The 26,756-nt window shown below is 37.2% G+C and overlaps 1 protein-coding gene across 7 annotated transcripts in view; it reads left to right on the top strand.

Annotated features, from left to right (window-relative positions):
- Positions 1–26,756, top strand: part of UBE3A (ubiquitin protein ligase E3A) — a 53,884-nt gene that overhangs the window by 25,752 nt on the left and 1,376 nt on the right. For 6 of the 7 annotated variants that reach the window (XM_068182681.1, XM_068182687.1, XM_068182684.1 and 3 more), the window contains 8 exons: positions 5,983–6,293; positions 9,435–10,690; positions 18,945–19,089; positions 22,723–22,928; positions 25,096–25,260; positions 25,649–25,804; positions 25,902–25,975; positions 26,444–26,587. In XM_068182681.1, coding sequence (XP_068038782.1) covers positions 5,983–6,293; positions 9,435–10,690; positions 18,945–19,089; positions 22,723–22,928; positions 25,096–25,260; positions 25,649–25,804; positions 25,902–25,975; positions 26,444–26,587 — 2,457 coding nt within the window. Of the gene's footprint in view, positions 1–5,982; positions 6,294–8,598; positions 8,682–9,434; positions 10,691–18,944; positions 19,090–22,722; positions 22,929–25,095; positions 25,261–25,648; positions 25,805–25,901; positions 25,976–26,443; positions 26,588–26,756 lie in introns of those variants that run through there. The other variant, XM_068182688.1, reaches the window with a different exon arrangement.

The following is a 26,756-nucleotide window of genomic DNA, read 5'->3' on the forward strand; positions in this document are numbered from 1 at the left end:
ATTTTTTCTGATGTCCAACCTGAACTTCCCCTGGTACAGCTTGACACCATTTTCCTCTTGTCCTGTCACTGGTTGCCCAGGTAAAGAGACCAACCTTCACCTGGCTACATCCTCCTTTTAGGTAGTTGTAGAGAGTGATTAGGTCACTTTTCACCCTCCTTTTGTCCAGGCTAAACACCCCTAGCTCCCTCGGCTGGTCTTCCTAAGACTTGTGCTCCAGACTCTTCACCAGCTTCATTGCCCTATTCTGGACACACTCCAGCGCCTCAATGTCATCTTTGCAGTGAGTGGCCCAAAACTGGAGATGGGATTCAAGGTCCAAGAACAAGGAGATCACAGCCTTGTCCTGCTGGCCACACTATTTCTGATACAGACCAGGTCACCATTGGCCTTCTTGGCCACCTAGGCACCCACTGGCTCACGTTCAGCTACTGTGGACCAGCACGCCCAGGTCCCTTTCCACTGGGCATATCCAGCCACTCTGCTCCAGCCTGTAGCACTGCACAGGGCTGTTGTAACCCAAGTGCAGGACCTGACACTTCACCTTGTTAATCTTCATGCTCTTTGCCTTGGCCCTATCAGTCCATCCTGTCCAGATCCCTTCCTGCCCTCCAGCAGATCAACACTCCTGTCCAATGTGATATTTATCTCTAAAAATAATATAACAGTTATTGTGTCCTAAACAAAAACCATTCAGAAGCGTGTTATTTTGTACTGGTATTTCCAGACAAGTATGAAACATCTATGTGTATTTCTAAAATTTAGGTAAACTTACAAGCAAAAATGATGCAGTTATGCAGATATTTTAAACTTCAGGCACGTTTTGAATGTAAATGTAAACTTGAATGTAAATGCTTTGTAGGTGAACTTTAAATTATTACGCGCTTCAAATCTTTTAAAAATTCCTTTAATGTTTAAACTTCTGATTTTCTCTGTGGCAAGAGATTCCTTTACATGGTATTTCTCCTGTATTTAGTTTAAGGTATTTGAGAAATGCAAATTACGTTCTGTTTTGTAGGAACTTTTGAACCAGTACACTCAATCCCTGTTTTTTACAGGTTTTAGACATTCAAAAATTACTATAGAAAATGCGGCCCAGTTCACCTTTGGCTTGGTCGTTCATGTTTCTCGTGATACTCCACAATTTTAGCGCCATTTAAACTACAAATGCAAAGTACTTATTATCTGACTTTTTATTAGCTAAAGAACATACAGAAAGCCTAAAAGCATTTATTTTTTCTTTAACTACTACAAACTAAGTCAGTGAATGCTAATTTCATTTTAAACAGAAAAGTGTGCTTGCGAAATTGTTGGACTTTAAGAAAGGAAGTTGGGTGTCTATTTTAGGTGCTTCTCTTCCTCACTGAAGCAGTGCATATTGCTTGAGGAGGTTATACAAGGCCCACTGAGTGGGAAGTTATCCTTCAGTCATAAGAATACGCCTGTGAAATGTTTACAACTTCAGCCACACCGGTGCAGTTTCATAGCTGGATGTGCAACAATAATGAGTATTTGGAAATGTACATGCAAGTCAGTCACTACAGCCTGAGCTACAGTAGTAACTGTGCGTGCTCCTGGACATGAACTAGGCCTCGAGTTTTCTAAGGGACCAGTTGCTCTTGACCAGATATAGGAACTTGGAGAGCTGCGGTCTTCACGGGTGTAGCATGAGCTAAGAATAGAGAGTGGTTTTATGTTACTTTGCTTGATGAACCCGTTTTAATGCCTCAGGCCAAGAACTTCTGTTTTCAGCGTACTAAATGAGCAGGGGAATGTAGAAAGAGAGTTTCACTTTTGGACAATACAGAGAGTATGCTATAAGTTCTTTTGCTGAATAATGTAGAAATAGAAAATGTGGGCTTTTGGCAATGAACAGTGATAATACCTGAAGTACACCAGTGGGAATATGGTATGGAGTGTCTGAAAATCACACACTGACTTACTCAGAGCTGCATTTTCTCTAAGTCCTTTTATCGATGAACCTCAGTAAGGGTAGCTCTTGTGAAGACTTGGTAAATTCTCTTCTACCTTCTGAGGTCTGTATCCTCACTTAAATTTGTATTATTTATTTACCTAAATCATTTGTTGAGGTAATGTGTAAAGTCTGCGGAGTAGCTGCCAGGAAGAGGAGGGAAGATCCAGCTGGATCCCTGTAAGCTTATGGGGACTTAGGGAACTCTTACAAGAATACTCAAAGAGATGGCTGATGTCATCACAAGGCCTCTCTCAAGGATTTTTCAATGATCTTGGGAATCTGGAGCCATCTCAGTCAACTGGACACTGGTTGATGTTGGCCCAATATTCAAGAAGGGCAGGAAGAATGACCCTGAAAACTACAGGACTGTCAGTCTCACATCAGTGCCTGGTAAAATTGCAGACAAGATTATTCTGGGAGTTACTGAAGAACACCTGAAGGACACCACAGACATCAGTCATAGCCAGTTGGTTCATGTCAAGCCTAATCTCTTTTTATGACAAGGTAACCCATCTAGTTGATCAGGGAAGCCAGCTGATGTAACCTTTTTGGATTTCCATAAAGCTTTCAATACTGTCTCTCACAGTATCCTTCTGAATAAAATGTCCGGAACACAGCTGGATAAATACATCATGTGAGGGGTGAGCAGCTGGCTCACAGGTCAGGCACACAGGGTTTCAGTAAAGGGGATGACATCAGACTGGTGACCTGTCACTAGTGGAGTTCCACAGGGCTTCATCCTTGCCCTTCCTCAACAGCTTCATAAATTACTGGGATGCAGGTCTCAAAGGTATACAGAGTATGTTTGCCAGTGATACTAAATTGTGAGGTGCTTTGACTCCCTGGAAGGCAGCCAGGTTGTGCAGAGAGACCTCATCAAGTTAGAGGGTTAAACCACCAATGACATGAAGTTCATCAAATACAAGTGCTCCTGGGACCTGCATCACAGAAGGGCCCCCGGGGGGTCCTGCCCAGTGGCAAGTTGAACATGAGCCAGCAGTGCCCTGGCAGCCAGGAGGGCCAGCCATGCCTGAAATGCATCAGGCATGGCATCACCAGCTGGGCAAGGGAGGGGATTGTCCCACTGTGTTCTGCACTGGGACAGCCTCACCTTGAATATTGTGGGCAGTTTTGGATATTGCAATATGAGAAAGATACAAAGCTGTTAGAGAGCACCTGAAGAAAGGCTACAGAAATGGTCAAGGACCTTGAGGAGAAGCTGTATGAGGAGTGGCTGAGTCCACTTGGGCTGTTCAGCCTGGAGAGGGACACTGAGGGGAGACCTCATCATGGTCTACAGCTTCCTGATGAGGGGAAGCAGGGGGCAGACACTGATCTCTTTGTGGTGACAGGACCTGAGGGAATGGCAAGAAACTGTGTCAGGAAGGTTTAGGTTAGATACTAGGAAAAAGTTCTTCACTCAGAGGGTGGTTGGGCACTGGAACAGGCTCCCCAGGGAAGTGGTCACAGCACCAAGCCCAAGTTCAAAAAGTGTTTTTTAGGCACATGGTGTGTGATTCTTGGTGATGATTCTGTGCAGGGCCAGAAGTTCAACTTTGATGATCCTTGTGGGTCACTTCCAACTAAGGATATTATATGAAATTCTAATACTGCTGTATTCTAGTATTCTAGTACTGTTGTATACCATATTGTTTGCTTCCATACTTGATTAAAAAAAAAAATTAAAAATACAGCCTTCAGTCAGACCTTCTGTTTCTAATGGAGTTTCAGAGAACTTGAGTCAATGGAGTCTCCAGCCACAAGTCAAAATAAGTGTTTGTACAAACAGCCACATTGTAGGCATGGCAAAGTTTGAGAAGTAATTGGTAGCTAAAAACTTAAGAGCAAAAAAAAAAATTTGAGTCCTTCAGATGTTAATTGTTAGAGGCAAGTCTAAGCTTAGCTTTATCTACTGGCATCTCAGACATGCCCTGATTAAAGTGGAGTGTTTTTTGGTTTTTTTTTTAAGATGATAAAATGTGTTGTGTAATGTATCAGTGTTTATACATTGATATAACTTTATTCAAACTAGATGTGTGAGCTGGAAAGGTGTGCATGTTGGTGGCCACAGCTCAGGTGTAAAAATTAAGTGTTTACATATATAAATACTTAACCTGCTTACAAATTACAATATTTCACACTCTAAATCTGAAGGTCTGGATTGATTGAAGGTCAGGAATGGTCAAAGCATGAATTTTTGCATTCAGAAATAGTTTTCTCTGAAATAATTTACTGTTCCAAGTTGTATTAAAACGCTGTTGCTTTGACGGGATTTGGGTAATTTTTCTCAAAGCCTCTATACTAATGGCTGAAGTATGAAAGACAAGATTAAAAAAAAACAACTTATTTTTAGATGTGCATGGAGAGAGGCAGATTTTTGTAAGTCTACATACAAAAAAATGTGAGAGACCAGAACACTTCCCTTAGCTTAGAATATAGCTGTTCCCTGTTACACAGTAATGGTTTAATGGTATTGCTCATGCTGCTTTTTCTTTCCACATCCATCTCAAAGTGCCGCAGAAACCTTTCTCCTCAGTTTGTTTTTTGTTTGTTTTCTTTTCCTTGAAACATCCTGGAGCATTTGAAAGCTCAGGTAGACATCAAAGTAATTGTTTTCCTTGTAAGATGTATTTTCTTCTCTAGGATGAGATCTTGAAGGGTGAAAAGAAGCAGAGGTCTTATTGCTGAGTAATATAGACCTCAGTAGTCACTCTCAGAACATTTTCCCTTTTGAAGGAACTGCATTGAAACTGCTATTTAACCAGCCATTATTAACAGCGAGGTGCAGCAAGTGCTGAGTACTACCAGTGGGTCTGGCACTTCAGTTCTGAAATACTTGTTCTATGCAGAATCTGTACATACATTGGCATCAGGAAAGGCAATTCTAAGTTAATATCACAATTTTTGATGTTCTAATCTTAGTAGTACTGTATCACTAAAGTTCCATATAAAGACTGTGTGTTAAACCTAGTCTGAATGTTTGAAATCTTTCACAGTTGGTAGTTTGCATTAATAACTTATTATTTTAAATGCACTCAAGGTTTGGGGGTTTCTTTCTGAAATGTGGTCAAACATGGTGCTCTTGGTGCTGCATGCAGCTGCTTCTGTCCTGGTTAGCTGCAGCTTTCCAGTGATTTCTTTTTTATTTGCATGTTTCTGTAGAAGTCTGTGACCTTATTAATAAGGCAGTTACATTTTCTTTTGTGCATATATATAGTACTGAGCATTAGATTTGTACAGCAATACATCTGTGATTTTTCAGAATACATACTTGGCACCTATAATGACAGGAGAAACAGAAGGATTTGGCTGATAGCACTTTTTGGGGTGATTTTTTAATTTTATTTAGACAAACATATAATTTATTTAGGCTGAGGAGAAATATATCCAACCTTGATCTCATCTCTAATTGTGGTTTTAGCATCAGTTTAATTAATCAAGGAATATTTTTGTACAGATTTAAATAGACTAAATATGATAATTTAGTCATCTGGGATCTTGTTAAAGTGGGTAAAATAGTATAGTATTGATAGTATTGCTAAATAAATGTCTGAATTGTTTGTGTTTCATGCCTCTTTCATCTGTCAGTGGCGACCATGCCTCAGTACTATATATTAGATTCAACACCTGTACAACATCCAGTTTTGTTTCAGTTGCAGCCTTATTTTGCATCCAAATTGTTCTCTTTTTTTTTAGTAACAGTTGAGATTGTTCAGAACTGTACAAGATTGTCTCCACTGTAGCATTACCATGTAAAGCTGAAAACTGCATAAACAGGATTTATCTTTTACTTACATGGAACCCACAAATTAAATTGTGTGTTAAATATATTTGCATTTGTCAAGATGAGAATCCTGCACTTAAAAAAATCTTCTGATGTGTTCTCTCTGACAGAAATCTTGTGTTTCAGTGCCTGACTAATCTCTGCCTTGCTGATGCTATTGAATGAGCTTTGTATGTGAAAGCTCCACTAATCCTTGTACTTACTGTTTGAATGTTTGCTACAGGAAGCGAGCAGCTGCAAAGCATCTAATAGAGCGCTACTACCACCAGTTAACCGAGGGCTGTGGAAATGAAGCCTGCACGAATGAATTTTGTGCTTCCTGTCCGACTTTTCTCCGTATGGATAACAATGCAGCAGCCATTAAGGCCCTCGAGCTTTATAAGATTAATGCAAAACTCTGTGATCCTCATCCCTCCAAGAAAGGAACGAGCTCAGCTTACCTAGAAAACAATTCCAAAGGTGCCCATAACAATTCCTGCACTGACAGAAAAATGAACAAGAAGGAAATGCAAGGCCCAAGAGATGACTTTAAAGGTAAGATGCTTACAATTTTCCTAAAATCAAACGCGCTTCATATGCAGGAGTACAAACCAACATAATTCACTCTGGTGGTGTTCTGCTGACTTCAGTAAAATACAGTATTACAACAATTGAGTATTTTACTATGGATTCAGAAAAATTGATGGATTAATGCTGAGCACTGATTTTCCAAATTTGGATTTTGACCACATTTCTGTTGATTTTAAAATCAACATGCATTTGTTGTCTTACAAGAATAATGATTTTTGCAAATATGGAAAAGCTTTAAGTGCTGTTGTATGACTGTTTTAGTTTTGCTAGTTTTGTAGTTGTTCTGCAGCTAATAAATTATAAAAGTTATACTTTAACTAATTTCAGATTCTATGTTAAGAAACTTAACAGATGAAAAAAATGATACAGTGAGTGATAGGCAATACATTCACCAAGCTAAAAAATGTTTGAGCACAGTTATTTTTAAGCCAGTGTAAAATGAAATACTGTTCTGTATATATGTTTTCTAGCTTCTGTTTAGCTTTTCAAACAATCTGTAATAGTAAATACATACTAATAGAATAATGTTAGTTGTCACCTTAACCTATGATGCAAACACGTACAGAAACCAGGCCAAATGGTTTTTAAAGCCATTAACCTTTGAGCAGACCACCTTTAAGTATTGTGGCAAAAAGTGGTATAAATACAAGTCCAGATTCATTTATTTTAGCTAAAGAAGGTAAAATTGTTTACAGCAAAGATTTAAAAAACCCTACAGAATTAGTAATAAAATATAGTTCTGTGTTATAAGCAACCCAAGATGTTCCAGTCAATAGCAGCATCAGTCTCTTCTTTATCTGATGCAAGTATAAATTTGTACCCAAGTTAGTTACGATCCAAATAAGCAGAGCGGCAAACACTGGGAAGGGGAAAGGGAAGGAAATGTAGCATTAGATGAACAAGAGGCACATTAAGTCTGTTATGAGTTTTTAGTCTTGTTTTTTTGTTTTTTTTTTTTTTTTTTTGTTTTTTTGTTTTTTTTTAATTATTAATGGAGCTTTTCAGATACAGAATTTTCCTTATTCTGTCTAACCATCCCCTCTCCTCAAGGCAGGTACCTAAGAGTCTTTTGAACCTACCTCCAGAGACAGTCTGTTGGCTACAGCAGTGACTCAGACTTCCTCTCTTGGAGCATCACAAGTAGTGACCTTTCTTTGTAGCTATATAGACAGAGGGCTTTAATATAGACAGAGGGCTTTAATGCATTCTTAAAGCTCATCTGAGGTTTAGCTACCTTTGGAATTGGGTGACGAGTAAGGAATCTCACGCTCTGATTTTTTTTAAGGTTGATCTGCTAAAACAGTTACTGGAAAATCTGCAGCAAAGTTTAGCAAAGCCAAGGAAAAGCCTGTGTAGCTTGCTTGTACGCTTGACATAGGATTGAAAGTTCTAAATAAACTGGAAGAAATATCCTTCAGAAACAATTACATTACTTTTCTGGAGTTTCTGAAATACTAAAACCTTTAAAAGAGTGAATGAGGAATTCCTGTTTTAAGTATGGAAATCTGAAATTCATTATAGTGTTAAATTGTCGACATGTGCTGATAATTTTTATGCTATTAATAATGTCTGTGGTCCAGAGTCAACGAACTTGAGACTGTGGTCCTCATTTTGAGGACTTCTTTTAAGACAAGTTTTGCTTCCTGTGCATGCACTGCAGCAGATAAAAATAGATGTTGTGCTAAGCTTGAATCTTTTCAAAATGTTTTCAGTAGAGCTGGTTTTTTAACAGGACAGATTTTAGTTTTGAGATTTTTCAGCGTCTTCAGATAGGAACTCAATCGAAGCTTAGACATAAGCCTAACTTTTCCTGTGTTATATATGCTCTAAGAGTGGCCTGGCCTTCTGTGAAAGTCAATAGGTTGTCTGTCTTTGCATCATCTAGTATGTATTTTTAATTTAATGACTTCTTGGAATGAGTATCAGTGTAGGTAATCACATTTCAAAATATTTTCATGTACAGCATCTTTGTTAAATGTCTTTATTAAAATGCTACACTTCTTTCTGCAGAGGTGGCTAGTTCTAGCATGGTTGGTGAATACAGTTTTGAGATGTTTTCTCTAGAGATGCTATTAAACAGATTCTGTTTTAGTTCTAAATTATGTGTCGGTTCAGAAGAATCTGCTTAAACTAGAATATTTTTTCAGGATCTGATCATGTTTACAGTAATCCTACTGTAAATCGTCACCTAATGTGAAAGCATCTGTGGGTTCTGTTTGAGAAGTAACATAGAAAGCTATAAATAATGTTTTCTTTCTTTTTTCTAAAGAGAAAGGAAGATTTCAAAGAACAAACGGACTCTTCAAATGACTTATTTTGTATCAGGAGTTTGGGGAGAGGGAGAACAGACAGGTATTTGGAGCAGATGCTGTGTATAAACCATCTCGTTCCTCTGAATAACATGTTGATTAGTATATCCAAGTTGCTTATCTTAGTGAGGCCTAATGTACAAAGAGATAATCTACATGCCACGCTGTATGTGTAATTTAGAAGGCAGCATAAATTTCAGAGCATATATTGAGGGGGTTTGGGAGGGTTTTCAGGCATCAATTTAGTCTAAAAACAGTTGCAGAAAGCATTAAAGAGAGAAATAAGAAATCTTATATTTCCATTAACATACAACAAGACGAATGATTGAGTCTTTTCTTCAAGGTCTGGCTTGAAAAAAAGAGGTCGATACAGTCTAGTTTGTTTAGTTTAATGACTTGCACATTAACTATGCAGATTTACCAGAAGACTGTATTGTCACAACCTTATTCATTAAGTCTTTTAAAGCTTAAACCTCTTACTGAATGCACTTGTTTAGACAATACAGTACTGGTGACTACCTAGTGTAGTTAATTGGCTGCAAAACAGTTTCAGTATTGTGTGCATTCTCTGATTGACATCCATGAATAAAATATTTTACAAAGTCAGTGAATGAAATAGTGATTTTTCATGCTAATGAGATTATAAAGTATCTGTCTTGAATTTATGCAGCGCTGACACTGTTTTTGCAGTTTTAATGATGATATGACACACAGGTTTCTTAGGTAGGGCAAACCAGAAGTATATTATCTTTTTCATTTATATCTTAATAAAACTAATATCTTTATCTTTTTATAGATGTGACTTTCCTAACAGAAGACAAGATATATGAAATTCTTGAACTATGTCGAGAAAAAGAGGATTATTCCCCTTTAATCCGGGTGATTGGGAGAGTGTTTTCTAGTGCTGAAGCACTGGTGCAGAGTTTCCGAAAAACCAAGCAGCACACCAAGGAGGAGCTCAAGTCTCTTCAAGGAAAGGATGAAGACAAAGATGAAGATGAAAAGGAAAAAGCTGCCTGTTCGGCTGCTGCTATGGAAGAGGATTCTGGCGCATCATCATCTTCGTCATCAAGAATAGGTGATAACACACAGGGAGATAATAACCTCCAAAAACTAGGCCCAGATGAAGTGTCTGTAGATATTGAAGCAGTCAGACGGGTCTATGATAGGTTACTTTCTAATGAAAAAATAGAAACTGCCTTTTTAAATGCACTTGTGTACTTGTCACCTAATGTGGAATGTGACTTGACTTACCATAATGTGTACTCTCGGGATCCTAACTATCTGAATTTGTTTATTATCGTTATGGAGAATGGCAATCTTCATAGCCCAGAATATCTGGAAATGGCCCTACCGTTGTTTTGCAAAGCAATGAGCAAACTACCCCTTGCAGCTCAAGCAAAGCTGGTCAGATTGTGGTCTAAGTACAGAGCAGATCAAATTCGGAGAATGATGGAAACATTTCAGCAGCTTATTACTTACAAAGTCATAAGCAACGAGTTCAATAGTCGTAACCTAGTGAATGATGATGATGCTGTTGTTGCTGCTTCAAAATGCTTGAAAATGGTTTACTATGCAAATGTAGTAGGAGGGGATGTGGATACAGATCATAACGAAGAGGAAGATGAAGAACCCATCCCAGAATCAAGTGAACTAACTCTTCAAGAGCTGTTGGGTGAGGAAAGAAGAAATAAAAAAGGTCCTCGAGTAGACCCACTGGAAACTGAACTTGGTGTTAAAACTATAGATTGCAGAAAACCACTTATCCCTTTTGAAGAATTTATTAATGAACCACTGAATGATGTTCTAGAAATGGACAAAGACTACACTTTCTTCAAAGTAGAAACAGAGAATAAATTCTCATTTATGACCTGTCCCTTCATATTGAATGCTGTTACCAAGAACCTGGGATTGTATTATGACAATAGGATCCGGATGTACAGTGAAAGACGCATAACTGTGCTCTACAGCTTAGTTCAAGGGCAGCAGCTCAACCCCTATTTGCGGCTGAAAGTGAGGCGCGATCACATCATCGATGATGCTCTTGTCCGGGTAAGTCCCGCAGCGACACGGCCTGTGGGTTTGTTGGCTCTGACTCAGGCAAACTGCGTGGGCTTGGAGTAACTGAAAAGGTCTCTGTATGAGTGCACATACGCTAGATGTCATCTAGGAGAATCTCACATAGCTTTATTGTTTGAATTCTGAGCATGATGCTGAAAATTTCTATGTTCAGCAGAACTACTTCTGCTCAGAGTGGTTGCAGATTTAGATGTTTTGAAGTGTCAGATAGCTCTTATTCCCCATTATCAGATCCTGCACAGATCTTGATGGTGAGAGAGTAACCAACTTCTGTTTCTTTGTCCTCTGCACTCTCCTGGATCATCTTCTGATGGTAGGGATTTTCAGATGGAAGTTAGAATTAAAACATTTTGGTTGTGTACTCTTCTTGTGGACATACAACTTCCTAGAAATAAAGCATTATTTTAATTTGGTGCAAATACTGATATGACTGAGAAAGGAAGACAGGCCTGTTAACAGCAGAGAAGTGTGAGAGCAGCCTGTTTCTGACTATGCTGACTTTTTAAATTAAAACTTAATGCCATTTCTTCCTGCATTTTTGGAAGAAGGGAATCATACAGGATACAAACTATTTTACAGTAAATAGGTCCATATAGGAACCTTAATATGTTCTTTCATTTTAGGATTTTTTTTTTGTTAAAGCCAGTAATTTTCAAAAACTCATCTTCCTGTGTTCTGTTATTAAAGCACAAGGTTTGCAAATTTTTTAATTTACCCATGGCTTTAAAACTTGTCACTGAAGACCTAGAGAGGTTTTGGGGAAACTTTTTGCCTCTCAGCCCTGCTGTTACTTGTAGTTAAATTTGATGACTGTAACTGTCAGTGAAAGTCAATTGTGAGAACCTTAAATGATCTCCTACCTTGATTTTTTTGTATGCCTAGGAACTTCCAGCTGGGTTAGCTGCTTCATGAGAATTGCTGATATTATTACTCGTCAGGGAAACATTCGTCTTCAGTGCCAAAAGAAAAAATGAAATTGCAGTGCAGAAATGGCTTTTTTGTGTTAACTCAACTTTATATTAGGCAAATAAATATACAAATACTGTGTACCAGTTTTTTTTATTTAAGAATACTCTTTGTGATTTCACTACCTATCAGACTTACAGTTGTGTCCAGTTACGTTTTGTCTTATTACTGTTAATGGAGTTTATTCATTGAATGTTCAGCTTTGGGCACATAAATACTGGAAAAAAGGGAGGGATAATTCTTTCCCTTAGGAAAGGAAGAGGTAAAAGAGCATAAAAGCTAGTTTTAGGATGTTCTTTTCAATGTCAATTCCAGCAGAGCAAAAGCAAACCTTCCTCTTTATCTGATAATAAGAATGAAAATCCATAAATATGAGAAAAGGCATTCTTTGACATACGGCTTGTTGTAGAAGTTGAAATCTTTGAGGACAAAATAAAATGTTTAAGTTAAAAAGCTTGTGGGCAACATCAAGTTGCAGCAGGGCCACAGCAGTCACTGCTGTGCACATTCTTGGCCTGTAGGAAGTTTAGGAAATTTAAATTAGATTAAGTTCAGGCATACTAATCTAAATTATGATGCATTTGCTCAGCCTAGCAGCCTGAGTTACATGCCTGGGCAGTTGCCATGGATCCTCCTATGGCTGTTAATTTAAGCTGTCAGAGCATGCTAAATTATGGTGACCTGACTGTCAGAGCCACCAGGAAAGTGAGGATTTTAAACTGTCTATTTGGGGGCAGAAAATAAAGGGAAAAGATAAAATTGTTCTAAATTCAGATAGTCTGAACTAAACTGTAGTAGTAGCCAAAAAGAACAAGTGCAGCCCAGGCATTTCTCAGAAGTGGAGAATAGATTATATTCAGTAAAATGGAGATGAACACAGATGTGCCACCCAAAGTGGAGGGAGTATGTGCTGTTTCAAAGAGATGTTACAAGGCAGCTGTTGTGAGATGATGTGGACTTAAGAGAAAATTTTATTTTACTGTATGAAGTGGGTACAGAATCCACCTTTTGACTACTGATATGTCTTACCTGATGATACAAAGTGTCATTGCTCAGTGAATATATTTTAAATATTACCCAGGAAGTGTTACTGATCGGAATGCTCTAATGTCACCGTTGGCCACAGTGTGTCTGTTCTCTTTCATTTGTTTCTTCTCATTTTAATATCAGAAAGGATGCAGTAGAAATACATTTGGAAACCTCAGAGTCTCTTTGAAGAAACTATAAAGTCCCCTTAAGGGTAAAAACAGTGATGGAGAGGACATAAAAGATGGATGGAGAAGCTGAATAAGAAATACTGGTTTTTTCAACTGGTAGCCCCTAGTTTTATTATCAGGAATCAGGCTTAACATGTGCAAAATAACATTTTGTTTTCCACACTGTGTACCTTAAGATGGTGGGTGTCTTTGCCCAGGATCTATAACTCTTCATGAAAGAGAGGTCCACCAAAAGCTAATGGCCATTACAGGCATTTTGGTGTGAGCTGCACACGAACCTCAGGAAATCTCTAAGCTGCGATTGTGCTGGTAGCTGGGAAGTTATTCCAGGGGAGATACTGCTCCACACTGTTGTCTTTGTCAGAGAGTGCCCGATCTCTTCAAGAATTGCATGCTGTTGTTACTGGTGCTCTTTGTAACTGGTTGGTAAGCAATTTAATAATTTTCACAATTACTTCCTAATTGGTCTGAAATAGTTTTGGAGGAAGCTCTTCAGTCTCATGTCCTAAGCCTTAAAATGGTTTGTTCTGTCTCTGATGGGAATCTTGATGGGTACCATGAGCTTCTGTAGCAGTACTGACAGCATCAAATCTAGGAAAGCTGCACTAGATGACTTTGCATCAGGGATGGCTGCAGAAGACTCACTGAAAAATACCAGCAAGATCTTTCAAAGATAATAATCTTCATTAGTGAAAGCATGTTCTTAGATCTGTTCAGTGACAAAATGTTTCTGAACATGTTTAATATACAGGTAATTAATTATGAGTACCAATATATTTACCCTCGAATTTAATAATTTTTTAACTTCAAAGGTTTGAATATTTACAGACTTTTAAAAATTGTAGCTACTACTTATGTCACTAGACCTGTGTCTTCACAGAAAAGTCAGTCAAGACTTTTTTGAGTATCTATGGAATAACTGATAACTTCCTGACAAAAGCATTTTAAAGAATATTGACTAAAATGAGGTTGAGATAGTCTTTCACATATTTTCCATATTGATATTGAATATTTTTCAAACAAATATATTGATCAGCCTTTGCAATTTCTTGCATACACACTAAATACTGGCTTTCTGCTAATCAGTTGAGCTGTTAAAGTCATTACCAAGCTGTTTATCTCCTATCAATACTTAATATTTTAGCTTTTATAATTCAATTTATATATATTCTTACTTTTTAGACTTCAATAAAGCAAATATGAACACCAGTAAGTGAGTTTTTGTTGCTATTAGCACTTAATTTTTTAGCTTTTATAATTCAATTTATATATATTCTTACTTTTTAGACTTCAGTAAAGCAAATATGAACACCAGTAAGTGATTTTTTGTTGCTATTAGCACTTAATTTTTTAGCTTTTATAATTCAATTTATATATATTCTTACTTTTTAGACTTCAGTAAAGCAAATATGAACACCAGTAAGTGATTTTTTTGTTGCTATTAACAATATAGGACTTTTTTTCCTTTTACTAAGAATTTGAGGCAATACTTTTTTGAATACCTTTGAGGCATTATCTTGTTTAAAGCTGCATATTGAAAGAATCTTAGTTCCCTAAAACACGTATATCTAAGGGAAAATTTTATTTACAAATTCCTTATAAATTCCTTCATTCTTTGCATGTATGAAACTTGCCTCAGAGACTTATTTTTCCTTTTTTATTGGAAATGACATAATGAAACATCTTTCTTTGTAGTACATACTTATTGTATACTTATTTGTATGTGTGTTAGTCTGAAAAGTCACCTGGGGACAAGGGTGGAATGTTAGAATTTTTAACACTTTAGTCCCCACTTTTTTTAAGGAATTCTTGTATTTTGGAGTTGGTAGCTCAGTTTGCAGTTCCTGAAGGCAGTTAACATGCTTTTTTCTGTCTAGCAGGTTTAATAGGTTAGCTGTATTGCTGAGTCATGTTGTGTGAGTGTGGTAGTAATGAAAGGAAAAACATCCTTAAATCCTCTCTTCTGCCTTTCCATTCCCTAACAGCTATTTCTTTCATCCCCTTCTTCTGGATTTACTCTTCCCCCACCCCCATGGCCCAAGTTAAATGTGGCTTTCTTCTCAGGTAGCAGTAATGTAAAGGGTGTGAGTTACGACACACAGTTTCTGCAAGCGAAAACGTGGTGGATTCCTTCAGCAGAATCAGGCTTGTACTTGGCTTGCAAATTAGAAACTCACTTTGACAAATTTAACATAGAATGCAGACAGCTAGTGGGCAACAACCCTCTCCTGCTTGTAAGTCTCTGCTGAGTGTATTGATGACCAAAACTCTTCTGTGGCACCTGAGCCCAGTAAGCAAATTCTCTCCTGTATTAGCAGCAAAGTACTTCAGGAGATTTGACGTTGTTTCAGACCACATTGAAGTTTGTGTGTTCAGGTGAAAATGTCAGCTCTGGTAACTATTACTTTCCATGCTGGTTTTTAGAAAAACATGTTGACCAACTTATGTCATGATGTGTCACTGGTACTTTCAAGCTTAAATTAGCTGTGTTCTGTCATTTTTGCTATCTAGTGTGGAAAGTATTCCTGCCTCTGCCTTAAAGAGAACTTCTACATTATGATAAGAACTTAAGGTGGTTTGTGATCGTTTTTAACTGAATAGAAATTAGTTCAGTTGCTATCAATTTTTAAGCAGTTTGCCAAACTCTGGTGTTACATTAAGCTTTTAAATGTTGTCATATTTCTTTCATTCAGTGAACATTCCTGTCTTTCAGGAAAGCAGTGTTATTCTGTAAACAAAGTAAAATCGCCCAGTGTCTTAAATTGTGGTACATAGTTGTGTTTCAGCAAACAAAATACAGATATTCTTTATGATGTCATCTCTCAGCTTTCAGCTTTTCAATTCATGCATTCTTCTGCTGCTGTAGACATTTTTAGGAATTTTAGGAAGTCCCTGGAAAACGTAATGATTATTTCAATGACGTGACCAGTCAAACCATCATGACAGAAAACAACTTATAAAACTTTGGTAATTCATACAGCTGGGTTGTGTTTATCTAGCAGCATCTATGTTGGCACGGTTGAGGTAGCTGTGATTATTAAAAACAAACAAAGGCCCAAAAAAACCCAAGAACCAGACAGCAATAACTTAACTTCATACTTCCCTGCTATAGAAACACCGCTGCAGTTCTGCTTAAACTCAGTGCCTCGTTACAGTTGTGTTTGCTGCTGTTGCCTACTGCATTCAGATTTTACTGTGAAGCATCAGTGTTGACACAGATATTCAAAGGAGCAGCTAAACCCACAACTTCGAGTTGAGCAGCTTAGCAGCATTTTCCTGCTTATAGAATCTACTTCAAGGAGCATCAGGCTTTGCTCAAAATACTGGATTTTGGGTAATCCTTTATCTGACTCCCTTGCAGACATCCAGTGCACTATTCTAATCTACCTAGCCAGCATTGCTCAACTAAGACTGTTTCCTTCCTTTTTTTTTTTTTTAGGTTGTTTTTGTCAGCCAAAAAATAATTTTGAAATTTCTTTAACTGCTCTATATGTATAAATATGAACACCTTCCTTAGTGTGACCTATTTCCATGACACAACAGAGTCTTCACACTATGACATAGGGTTGCTGTCCCAGAAGAAATGCAGAGACAGCATATGTTTTCTCAGAACTCATGTAAATTCATAAATCACGCAATATATTAAATTACTGGTGGTAAAGACTACAAAGCAAACAAAGTCATGACTGGGGAGGAAAAAACCACAGCTTTATTACTGTTGGTTATAAGTGGAAGGGATCCAAATAAGAGAATTTCTGTTTGTCCACCTTGAACATTTAACCTGTATTTACAGTTTTAAAATAAATGCTAGTTCTCTGTTTTTCAAAAGTTGCAAGTTTTACTTGGAACATGGATTAAGCTCCATTGTTATCCTAGGAAAAGAATTTTTTATACAAATGGCATAGGTGGTACATAACTAAGTTTTTCTTAAAATGTTGTGTTTTGCTGATTGAAATATAGACTAATCTCACTTGCTGTCATTATTGGGGTCTTCATGGCTTGCCTTTGTGGCTTTTAACTTAGATTTGTATGCTATGAAGTTACACTCCCTCTCTTTCCAAATTTAGTTTTCAGTACCAGGTTGTACAGTTTTTTTCTCCACGTGCTCCTTTTGCATGGGGTGCTTCAGAGTCTTCAAACCCATTATGATAACCCCCGTAACTCTGTGACATCCTGCCCTGCTGCACTGCTTGGATCTTGTCTGGCTGGCTTGGCAGTTAGCAGAAGAAAATGTGTCTTGCCAGCGGTGTGATTTTGTGAGTTGATAGTGTCATTGCTGCTGCCTTTACCTTCTCTGTTCTGTTCCTTTTTTACTTTACACTGCTCTAGTAAAATTCCGGGCTGTAAAGAGTGTTGGCATGTGTGGATAAGGTAGGCGAGTGAAATAAAAAGTAAGGTTTAGCATGTTAAGGACACCTGCTGGTAAGTACAGTTTGCAGTAACCCACATGGGAGGCAAATCTCACAAGTAATACGGTCTTGGTAGAGGAGTATACAGGTCCATCTGTGCCTTTATTTACTGCTGTTGAGTTTTCTTTGCTACATAGGTATGTTTAGTCTAATTGTGCTGCATATGTGTAACCAGTGTGTTTATGCTTTTAAGTAGCCTATTTCTCATCAGCTGCAAAATATCCTTGCTTAACTTTTTATTTACAGAAAGGATACATTTTTGGTGTAAGCAAGTGAAGGACCTGGCAATGTGCACTCACAGCCCAGAAATCCAGCCATACCCTGGGCTGCATCTAAAGCAGCACGGCTAGCAGGTCAAGGGAGGTGACTGTCCCCTTCTACTCCACCCTTGTGGGACTCCCCCCTGGAGTGCCTCATCCAGCTCTGGGTCCCCAGCATAAAAAGGATGTAGGTCTGTTGGGTTGAGGCAAGAGGAGGGATGCAAAAATTATCAGAGGGCTGGAGCACCTCTCCTATAAAGACAGGCTTGGGAGAGTTTGGGTTGCTTAGCCAGAAGCTGGTGGAAGACCTTATAGAAACTTCCAGCACCTAACGTGGGCTGATGAGAACTGGAGAGGAAGTTTTTACAAGGGCATGTAGTGATGGGACAATGGCAAATGACCTGATATAATAGAGGAGAGGTTTAGATTAGATATTCAGAAGAAATTCTTTGCTGCGAAGGTGGTGAGGCACTGCAGTATGTTGCCCAGGAAAGCTGGCAATGTCCCATCCCTGAAACTATTTAAGGCCATGCTAGATGAGGCTTTGAGCAAGCTGGTTTACTGGAATGTGTCCCAGCCCATGGCAGAAGGGTTGGAATTAGATGATCTTTCCAGGTCCCTTCCAACCCAAACTATTTTGTGATTCTGTGGCCTCTAATGGCCTTTATATAGTCTTGAAACCATTGTAACATGTCAGACTTTCTATTTGGTCTTAACTGAATTTTCACTTTCATAGCAGCAGTGCAGTAGATCTGGTTATATACTGAAGAAATATGAGCAAGAGAGTTTTGAGACTTCATTAGGATCAAGAAGAGGGAGTTGATTTGATTGTAATACTAGTGTCTTTTTTGTTTTTAGTTTTTTTTTTTCCCAGCTCTTTGTTTGAGAGATGCAACTACTCATCAAAGGCTTGTTTTCTGTCTCCCCCTCTGAAAACATATCTGTGTAATCCCTTCACAAAGCCGTTTATTGTCAAACATGTAGATCATATTGCAGAATCTTCATTGTCAGATGAATTTAATTATCCCAGTAATACATCTTGTTTTCTTCCTTTTTCTGTGAATTGTGTGCAACACAATGATAACTTGTCTTAAATAAGTGCTTAAAAGAATAGAAATGGAGAATGCTAAAAGCCAGTGAGCTTTAATGGGCTGACAGATCAGTTCTGTGGTAAGTTTCTTGCTGTTAATCCCCAGATTGTAAAACTATGTTTAGAGTGGTTTAGAGTTACTATTGATTTCTCTTATTTTATTGTTGTGATTTGTGCTTGCTTTCTTCTTAAATTAGGAGGGTGCTTTTGGTTTCATTATTTGATACTAAACTATGCTAGTAAATGGATTTACTAATGAAATATTTCTATCTCTTCACTCAATAGCTAGAGATGATTGCCATGGAAAATCCTGCAGACTTGAAGAAGCAATTGTATGTTGAATTTGAAGGAGAGCAAGGGGTAGATGAAGGAGGTGTTTCCAAAGAATTTTTTCAACTGGTTGTGGAAGAAATCTTCAATCCAGATATCGGTATGTGTTCTAATAATTTACTGATTAACAGATTTTTCTCACAAAAAGTTGGCCTGGATGATCTTCCAGACTGGATTTTCCTATGCTTATGCTTTCTACATCCACTGCTGCTTCTCTCTGAAGCTCTCCAGATTCACTGATGGTCAGGAGAGTATTTGCTGTACATTGAGACTCACTATGTTGTCAGCAGTCATCCTAAAGGAGAAATGATGGAAAGAGTAACTGTGTATAGTTAATGAGAACCACCCTTACTTGTTTGTATACAAATCAGTAGTACAGGGTTTCTTTGCAGGGTTCCTTTGTTTGTTCTCTCACATTTCTCCTCACTTTGCTTTGTGATTAGCTTCTGGAATTAGTAATCAAACCAAAGAGGAAGAGCTTCTGCAGTAAAGCAAGAGTAGGACTATTGGAGTTTTTTAGTTACTTCCTCCCTTTCCTCCAGCTTAATAAATCTGATAGTCTCAGTTCTGCAGATCCAAAGTGTCAAGATCACAACAGTGTCAAATTTGATTGTAGTTGGAGAACCAAAAGTAATTTGATATATTAGAGACAAAATTTTACATTTGTGTTTCAGCAGTCATACTTCCATCATATTCTTTTTTCCCTTGCTCCCTGCACCAATCATTTTTGCAAGGACATGCCTCTTTTAGTGTGCAGCTTGTCTGCTACTCTGAAAAGATGAAAATGTTATAAAATGATAAGAATACTTCATGTTAGAATAGAAACGAGACCTGCCGGGTTCCTATACTAATTTTGCATTTTATGTGAAATATGATGTTACATTGTATTTCCTGTAATGGCTTCCATTAAAGAAGCCTAATAGCTCATGGCTGTTAATTGGGTTTCACTGGACTGTTTTAAAAGATAAAGCTGCTGTTCTTAGCTTTGTAGCTTAGAAAATTGATGAAAATACACAGAAATCTATTTTGACTGGATTAGAAAGGGGAGGTATCAATATCAAGTACCCAGAATCAGTAGCAAAAATCTGAACCTTGGCACTTGCTCGTCACCATATGCAAGCCAGTTCTTATAACAAGGGGTACAGAACCATAGACAAGTCTTACTTACTCTGAAAAATGCTATTAACTTAGAGAGATTTGGAATCTGGATTAGCTTACTTTGTAGTATGGCAAAATAAATAACTCTTAGTACTTTGATGAAATTTTATTTTCAGTGCAAAGTAAATACATTTTCAACTTGATTTTATCTAAACAGAAGTTGAGTGGGTGCATTGAAATACTCTTTATTTAGTAATGCTAAAGTGTGCTTAAGCTAAGATCCAAGCAGTGTGTATATACCCCCTACATTTAAAGATTGGTAATATATTCGATGTGCAGGCATGTTTTAAGTTTTACTTCTTATTAAAAATGTTTTTTTAATACTTTGTATTAAAAATATAAAAAGTATGTACACATTTTGTATTCGTAGTAACTCTGGGGGGGGGAAAGCTTTTTAGTGGTTTTTGGCATTAATGTGAATAGCAGAAAATGTAGCTTGCATTCAGTGTGTGTGTATATATATGCATTGCAGTATAGCACTTCATGTATGCACCAGATATACCACATGTGACTTTTGTTGATTTATAAATGCTTTCTTTACCTGAGAAAACAAAGGAGATACTTTAAGTGGAATTTAAAATGTCTGTCTTCCACAGGTATATTTGGAGAGAGGTATATTGTTATTATAGTTTCTTTGACTTTTTGAGTATTTAGATATTAAACTACCTTAAAGTTTTACTCAAAGGAAGGAATAACTCAGAAAAAATACTGGTAAAGGTATTCCATGGTAAAGGGGAAGAAGTGATAACTTCATATAACTTCAAGGACAATTGTTTTCCCCTTCTCGCAGATATCAGTTTCTTCTGGTGTTTCATTATGATTTTAATGTACTGTAGTCTTAATTTTGGTAAGGGAGTAAAATACTGTATTACACCTTAAAGTGTTTCCAGATGTGGATCTGAGTGAACTGTTGTTGGTTCATTATTAGACATTTGCTGGCGTTGTTTGTTTTGACAGTTCACCTTTCCATCACATTGCAAAAAGCTCAAGTCACTGCTTTACATACCAGCAATCCAGAAGTTACTTCAGTCAGTTCAGAAAATGGCATACAGGATTCTGTATAATGTTTGGCCTATATATGCCTGAGTTGCTCATCCATTTCTGATTTCCAGTTGCCTTATCTGATGGGTCAGTCTGTTATTTGTGTGCTCCCCTAATGGCTGACCCATCCCCGGTCACTTACTGAGATACATAATCCATTCTGGGGAATAGCCAGAGTCTGAATGAGCTTGCAGTTTATTGCCTTACATGGAATGAGGAAAGAATCTTTATCTCTTGACTGAAGATGGTATTTTGAGTCTTTAGAGTAATTTTGTGTTCATGTGGCTTTGAAATGAGTTTGTACATCTGCATAGGTTGTAAACAAGCATATTTTTTAAGAGCTGACAAGATAAATCCTTGTGGCTAATGTAGTTGATATTCTTCACATGGATCTCGCATGGTATGTTGAGAATAAGGAGCCTGGGGCAGTTTTTCTTAGGCTCTGCCAGAAAATCCTGACAGCTATACAGGCAACAGGTGATTGGGAGTGGATTACCTGGCCAGGGTGATCTCTCTCTCACCTTAAGTCTATGGGGTTTGCATTTATCTTGCTTCAGTATCTAGTCAGGTAAGCAATGGATTTTATTGTGGATCTAATGTATATATATAAAATAATATTATAATATTAAAATAATATATGAATCATTTATAGCCTGTAGACTCCAGTTTCATAAACAAGAGCTATCTTGTGTCTTGCTACAGCTAAAAGGGTAAGGAGCTCTGCCTGTCTCTTGTCTTCACATTTTCTCCCTGCAGCTTCTGACATGTGTCAGTTCAGCTGTTTGTTGAAGTCTTCGTTGCTCAGCTCATGAGCTGGGCAGGAAATTGGTCTCCTGAAATAGTGAACCGAATGAGAGAAGCAAAACCATTTAGACAGTGACAAGCTGTTAAAATTGCAACCCCTTCTGTGAGGCCATGGTCCATTTTTCTCTCAAGTGAAGATGTGTTTAATAGCTGCACTATCAGTGGTCCTTGGAACAAGCAAACAAATCAGTTGGGCATCTACCTCTAAAATCATGGGTGATGGTCAATCCCTGCTCCATCATCACAGCTTCTAATTAAGTAGTAGGGCTGCATCTAGCCCTGTTCCTTTGCTGGAACTGGCCTTTGAGGAAAGGCTGTCACTTTTTGTAATTAGAGTCCTGCAGGATTGTCTCATCCACATGTTTTTGACTATGTTCTTTTCTTGTACTGCAGTATTTTTCAAAGTCACAATCACTGTTATCAGTGGTTCCTCAGTAGAGGAGGGGATGAAAGCTTGTGTACATGCAGCTTCAGTGAGTGTTGCAGGATATTGTATCACAGTTCCCTAGCACACTTTTAATGGTTATCTAACAGTGTTTAGAGCAGCTCCAGTCCACCCTAAGGTAAGTAGTTTCTCTTTGCCATTCAATTCAGTATAATGTTAAGTTAAACATGTCTTAAAGGCTAGTGCAAATGGGTTTATAATGGTATGTTTTATGTGCCATTTTTATTGAACTGTAACCATAATTGTTCAACTTTTTCTTTTTTTTTTTTTTTTTTTTTTTAACAGGGATGTTCACATATGATGAGTCCACAAAACTGTTCTGGTTTAATCCGTCCTCTTTTGAAACTGAGGGTCAGTTTACCCTGATTGGCATAGTACTGGGACTGGCTATTTACAACAACTGTATACTGGATGTACATTTCCCCATGGTTGTCTACAGGAAGCTAATGGGCAAAAAAGGAACTTTCCGTGATCTGGCAGACTCTCATCCTGTAAGTTCCCTGTGCTTCGAGTTAAATAGTGCATTTTCTGTGCAATAATTTAATCTCTATTTTGATTAAACACAAGATCACTGTCAGAAATTAAAGTGAAATAACCAGTGACTTGTGTTAAGAGTCTGTATTTGTTAAAATAAATTAATAAGCAAGAAAACTTCTTGCTACATTTCATTTGGAGGAGACAAAATTGTAACATCAATGAATAGGGCTCAGTATCAATAAAGGTTTCTTTTTTTGCTACATAAACTCCCAAATGTTACTGAGAATTATTAATCATAAACAAGCACGTCTCTTCCCAAAGAGACTTTAAAAATGGGCTGTTTATAGCTATTTGTAGAAGTAAATTTCTACCAAAAGCAAGTGCAAGTAAGAGGTAAATATGCAAAGGTGTTGATGTTCTTCCTGGTTTTTGTGTAAAGCAAGAGACAGATGAGGCGGTTTATGAATACCCCTATAGTTAATGACTGTTCTGCCAGAGCGGTCATCAGTGTCCATGTTCACACACCCATTCCCAGCCGGTGGCTGTACACGAGCACTGAGCTCTACGTGTGCTTTATTAGATAGAGCACACAAGTGTGCGTGCAGGATGTCTTGGCCCTGCTCCACTTGCAGTCAGAGATCACCACTGGCTTCCCGTCATGTTGCTGGTAGGAGTTGTTAGCAAGCTTCATTTTGTTTCAAACGATGGGACGGTTCTCCTTTTTAAGCAGTTATACAAAATCTTCATCTTTTCAAAAAAGATTAGTAAAATGATACTGTCTAAAAAGAATTTGGCTTTCATGTTTGAAAATGAGGCATTTTTAATCAAAAAATACATTATCTGGTCTGTTTTGGATGGCTATGTACAACAGCATGCCAGATTTGACCAGTTTCTCTTTATAATGTTGAGAAATAGTGCCCTGAGTTTCCTCTAACTTTTATTTCATACTCAAAACTTTTTGTGACCAGAAAAATGTGAATGTATTTCTATGAAACATGGAACAGGGCAGTCAGAGCATTTCCTAATTTTTCTTCCCTGCTCTTATGTTTCTTTGCTAACACCTATGCTGATTTCTTCTAAAATAATCCTTTTTTAACCCTTTGTATTCTCATATGACTTTAACGCTTCAGAGCTTCTGAAACCCCAGATGAAGTTCACAGTAGTCAAGCCTCCCAATGCTTTTTCTAATGCTGTAGAGCATGGAGAATAGGATGTTCACCAGCCCTGACCACCAATGATTCCAAGTCCGGTGATTTTTCAGTGCAAGGTCCTTTTTAAAGGTTCTGTGGAAGAATCAAAAACACACCGATAGCAAGAGGTTGAGGCTTACATGTTAACTTTCATATTTCAGCTTAAACGCTGGGGGGAAATTTATTTTTTCTACTTCACTATAAAAATACAGTTGCACACAGTTGTCACTTCCACCTTCACTTTGTATTCTTTAGCCTCTATGCCTCTATTGCAGCCAAATAATTATCCCTTTGCTGCATAGGCTTTGGTTTCCAGGAGAGTCTTGGGCTTTTCCTAAGGCATAGCAAGAAGGAAAGCTGGTTGCCTCTTTGAATAGAGCAAACTCTTACAGGTAATTTCAGAATCCACTTGGTAAATTCTGATCAAACTTGTGATTTTTTTGTTTTTGGTTCATAAATGTCTTCGTATGTTAAAGACTGACCCATCTGTGTTGCTTCAGGATTACTTCCTAGTTGGCTTCAGTTTTAAATAATAAGTAGAAGATAAAAGCCTACTGTCTGAATTTTATCTGACATAAAATACAGGGGTTCCTTTGATTTTTAACTCATAAATGTTCCCCTTACTAGTAACATATTCTGGATGCCTAAAGTAAAGATAGATTCAAAAAACTTAAGAAGATGTTATTAAAAGCTCTTGAACTGCAGGTTTGACCATTGCATTTTGGAAGACTGGTAGGTACTAAAAGGCTCTATTAAGAGAGTTATCACTGATTGCCATTTTCTTTTTAATCTTAATATCTTCTCTTGGTTCTGTTTACAGATACTGAGCTTAATAAATAATTGTTTGGACAGCTATGGAGATTTTTAGGTGACTTGTGTCATAGAATATAAGAACCCTTTTTTGAGGCAGGTGGTTTCCTGTCTTGTTGTATTACTCAGTGGAATCTACCAAAGCTTATTTTTGACAGACATGTATTTCTTATTCTGTTAGGTTCTGTATCAGAGTTTGAGAGACTTACTGGAGTATGAAGGAAGTGTGGAAGATGATATGATGATAACGTTTCAAATATCTCACACGGATCTCTTTGGCAATCCAATGATGCATGATTTAAAGGAAAACGGTGATAAAATTCCTATTACAAATGAAAACAGAAAGGTACACTCAGCTTTTTAAACAGAATCCGGAGTTCTTTGATATACTGTATGTAGAATTATGTAGAACCCTACAAAGGCTTGGTCTCACTTATAATTTTTAAGTTTAAAAGGCTTTTAAAATTGCCATAGCACACAATGTGGTTGTGAACAGAAAAGGCTTCTGTTAAAGAATGCATTGATGCATGGATATGTAGCTTCTGGGTGGAATGTTAGATCTGTTTGACCAGTATTTGAGACTTGTTCTTTTGTGTTGCTGAATAAAAGCTGAGCTCAGATAATGTGTGTAGAATTACAGAATTTATATGTATTTTGGGGTCTTGTGTTTTTGGGAGGTACTTCAAGTGGCATGTGTTAAAGCACTAAGCTTTTTGGGGTTTATTTCCTTGCAGGAATTTGTCAATCTGTATGCTGACTATATACTCAATAAATCAGTAGAAAAGCAGTTCAAGGCCTTTCGGAGAGGATTCCACATGGTGACCAATGAATCTCCTTTGAAATATTTATTTAGACCAGAGGAAATTGAATTACTTATTTGTGGAAGTAGGGTAAGAATTTTGAATATAAACTAGACAGTGGAGCTTTTTTATTTTGATCCTGAGTATATAATTAGTGGTCATCTTTAAAAATATCGTCTTCTTACAGAATTTAGATTTTCAAGCACTAGAAGAAACTACAGAATATGATGGTGGCTATACAAGAGACTCTCTTATTATTAGGTAATTTTTTCTAATTTTGTAAAGATAAAAAGCATTTCATCTGCTTGTTTCTTCCAAATGATTTTAATATTGTAATATTTATTTTTGTAGTACTAGATATGCAAATGTTTTATGTGTAATTTCACTTTCCTCAAGTATTGTCTTTAGCGAAGAGGACATAGTATAAGCATTGTTGAATAAGTATATTTTCTTAGGAAATAGGAGTAATAAAATAGCTGCAGAACACAGCCAATTTAATGTTTAAAGACCGTTAAACTGCAGTGTTTAGTAATATTTCTGATTTCTATTTCTGAACCTCATTTATTGGTAAATACATTCTGAGAGTTTTGGTTTCTGAATGCAACTTTTAGACTTGATGTTAAGACTGATTAGAATTATTACATCCTCAAAGCTCAATTACTTTTGAAATTCTTATTTATACCAAAGTTAGTTTACAGTTTATTTACTTTTTAATTTCTTCTTTGACAGGGAATTCTGGGAAATAGTCCATTCATTTACAGATGAACAGAAAAGACTATTCTTACAGTTTACAACAGGCACAGACAGAGCCCCTGTGGGAGGACTTGGAAAGTTAAAGATGATCATAGCCAAAAATGGCCCAGATACAGAGAGGTATAAAAAAAAAATCTACATTTTGCTTTTTTTTTTTTTTTTTTTTTTTAATAAAAGGAAGTTAATTCTGTGCTTTTAAATTATTAACCTAGTTAAATCTGAAAGTTGAATCTATAAGAAAAGTTTATTTTCTTCAGATTCATTATTTTTGGACTTGTAAAATAGAGAT

This window comes from Anomalospiza imberbis, chromosome 2, assembly GCF_031753505.1.
Source record: "Anomalospiza imberbis isolate Cuckoo-Finch-1a 21T00152 chromosome 2, ASM3175350v1, whole genome shotgun sequence".
In the NCBI taxonomy this organism is placed as follows: domain Eukaryota; kingdom Metazoa; phylum Chordata; class Aves; order Passeriformes; family Viduidae; genus Anomalospiza; species Anomalospiza imberbis.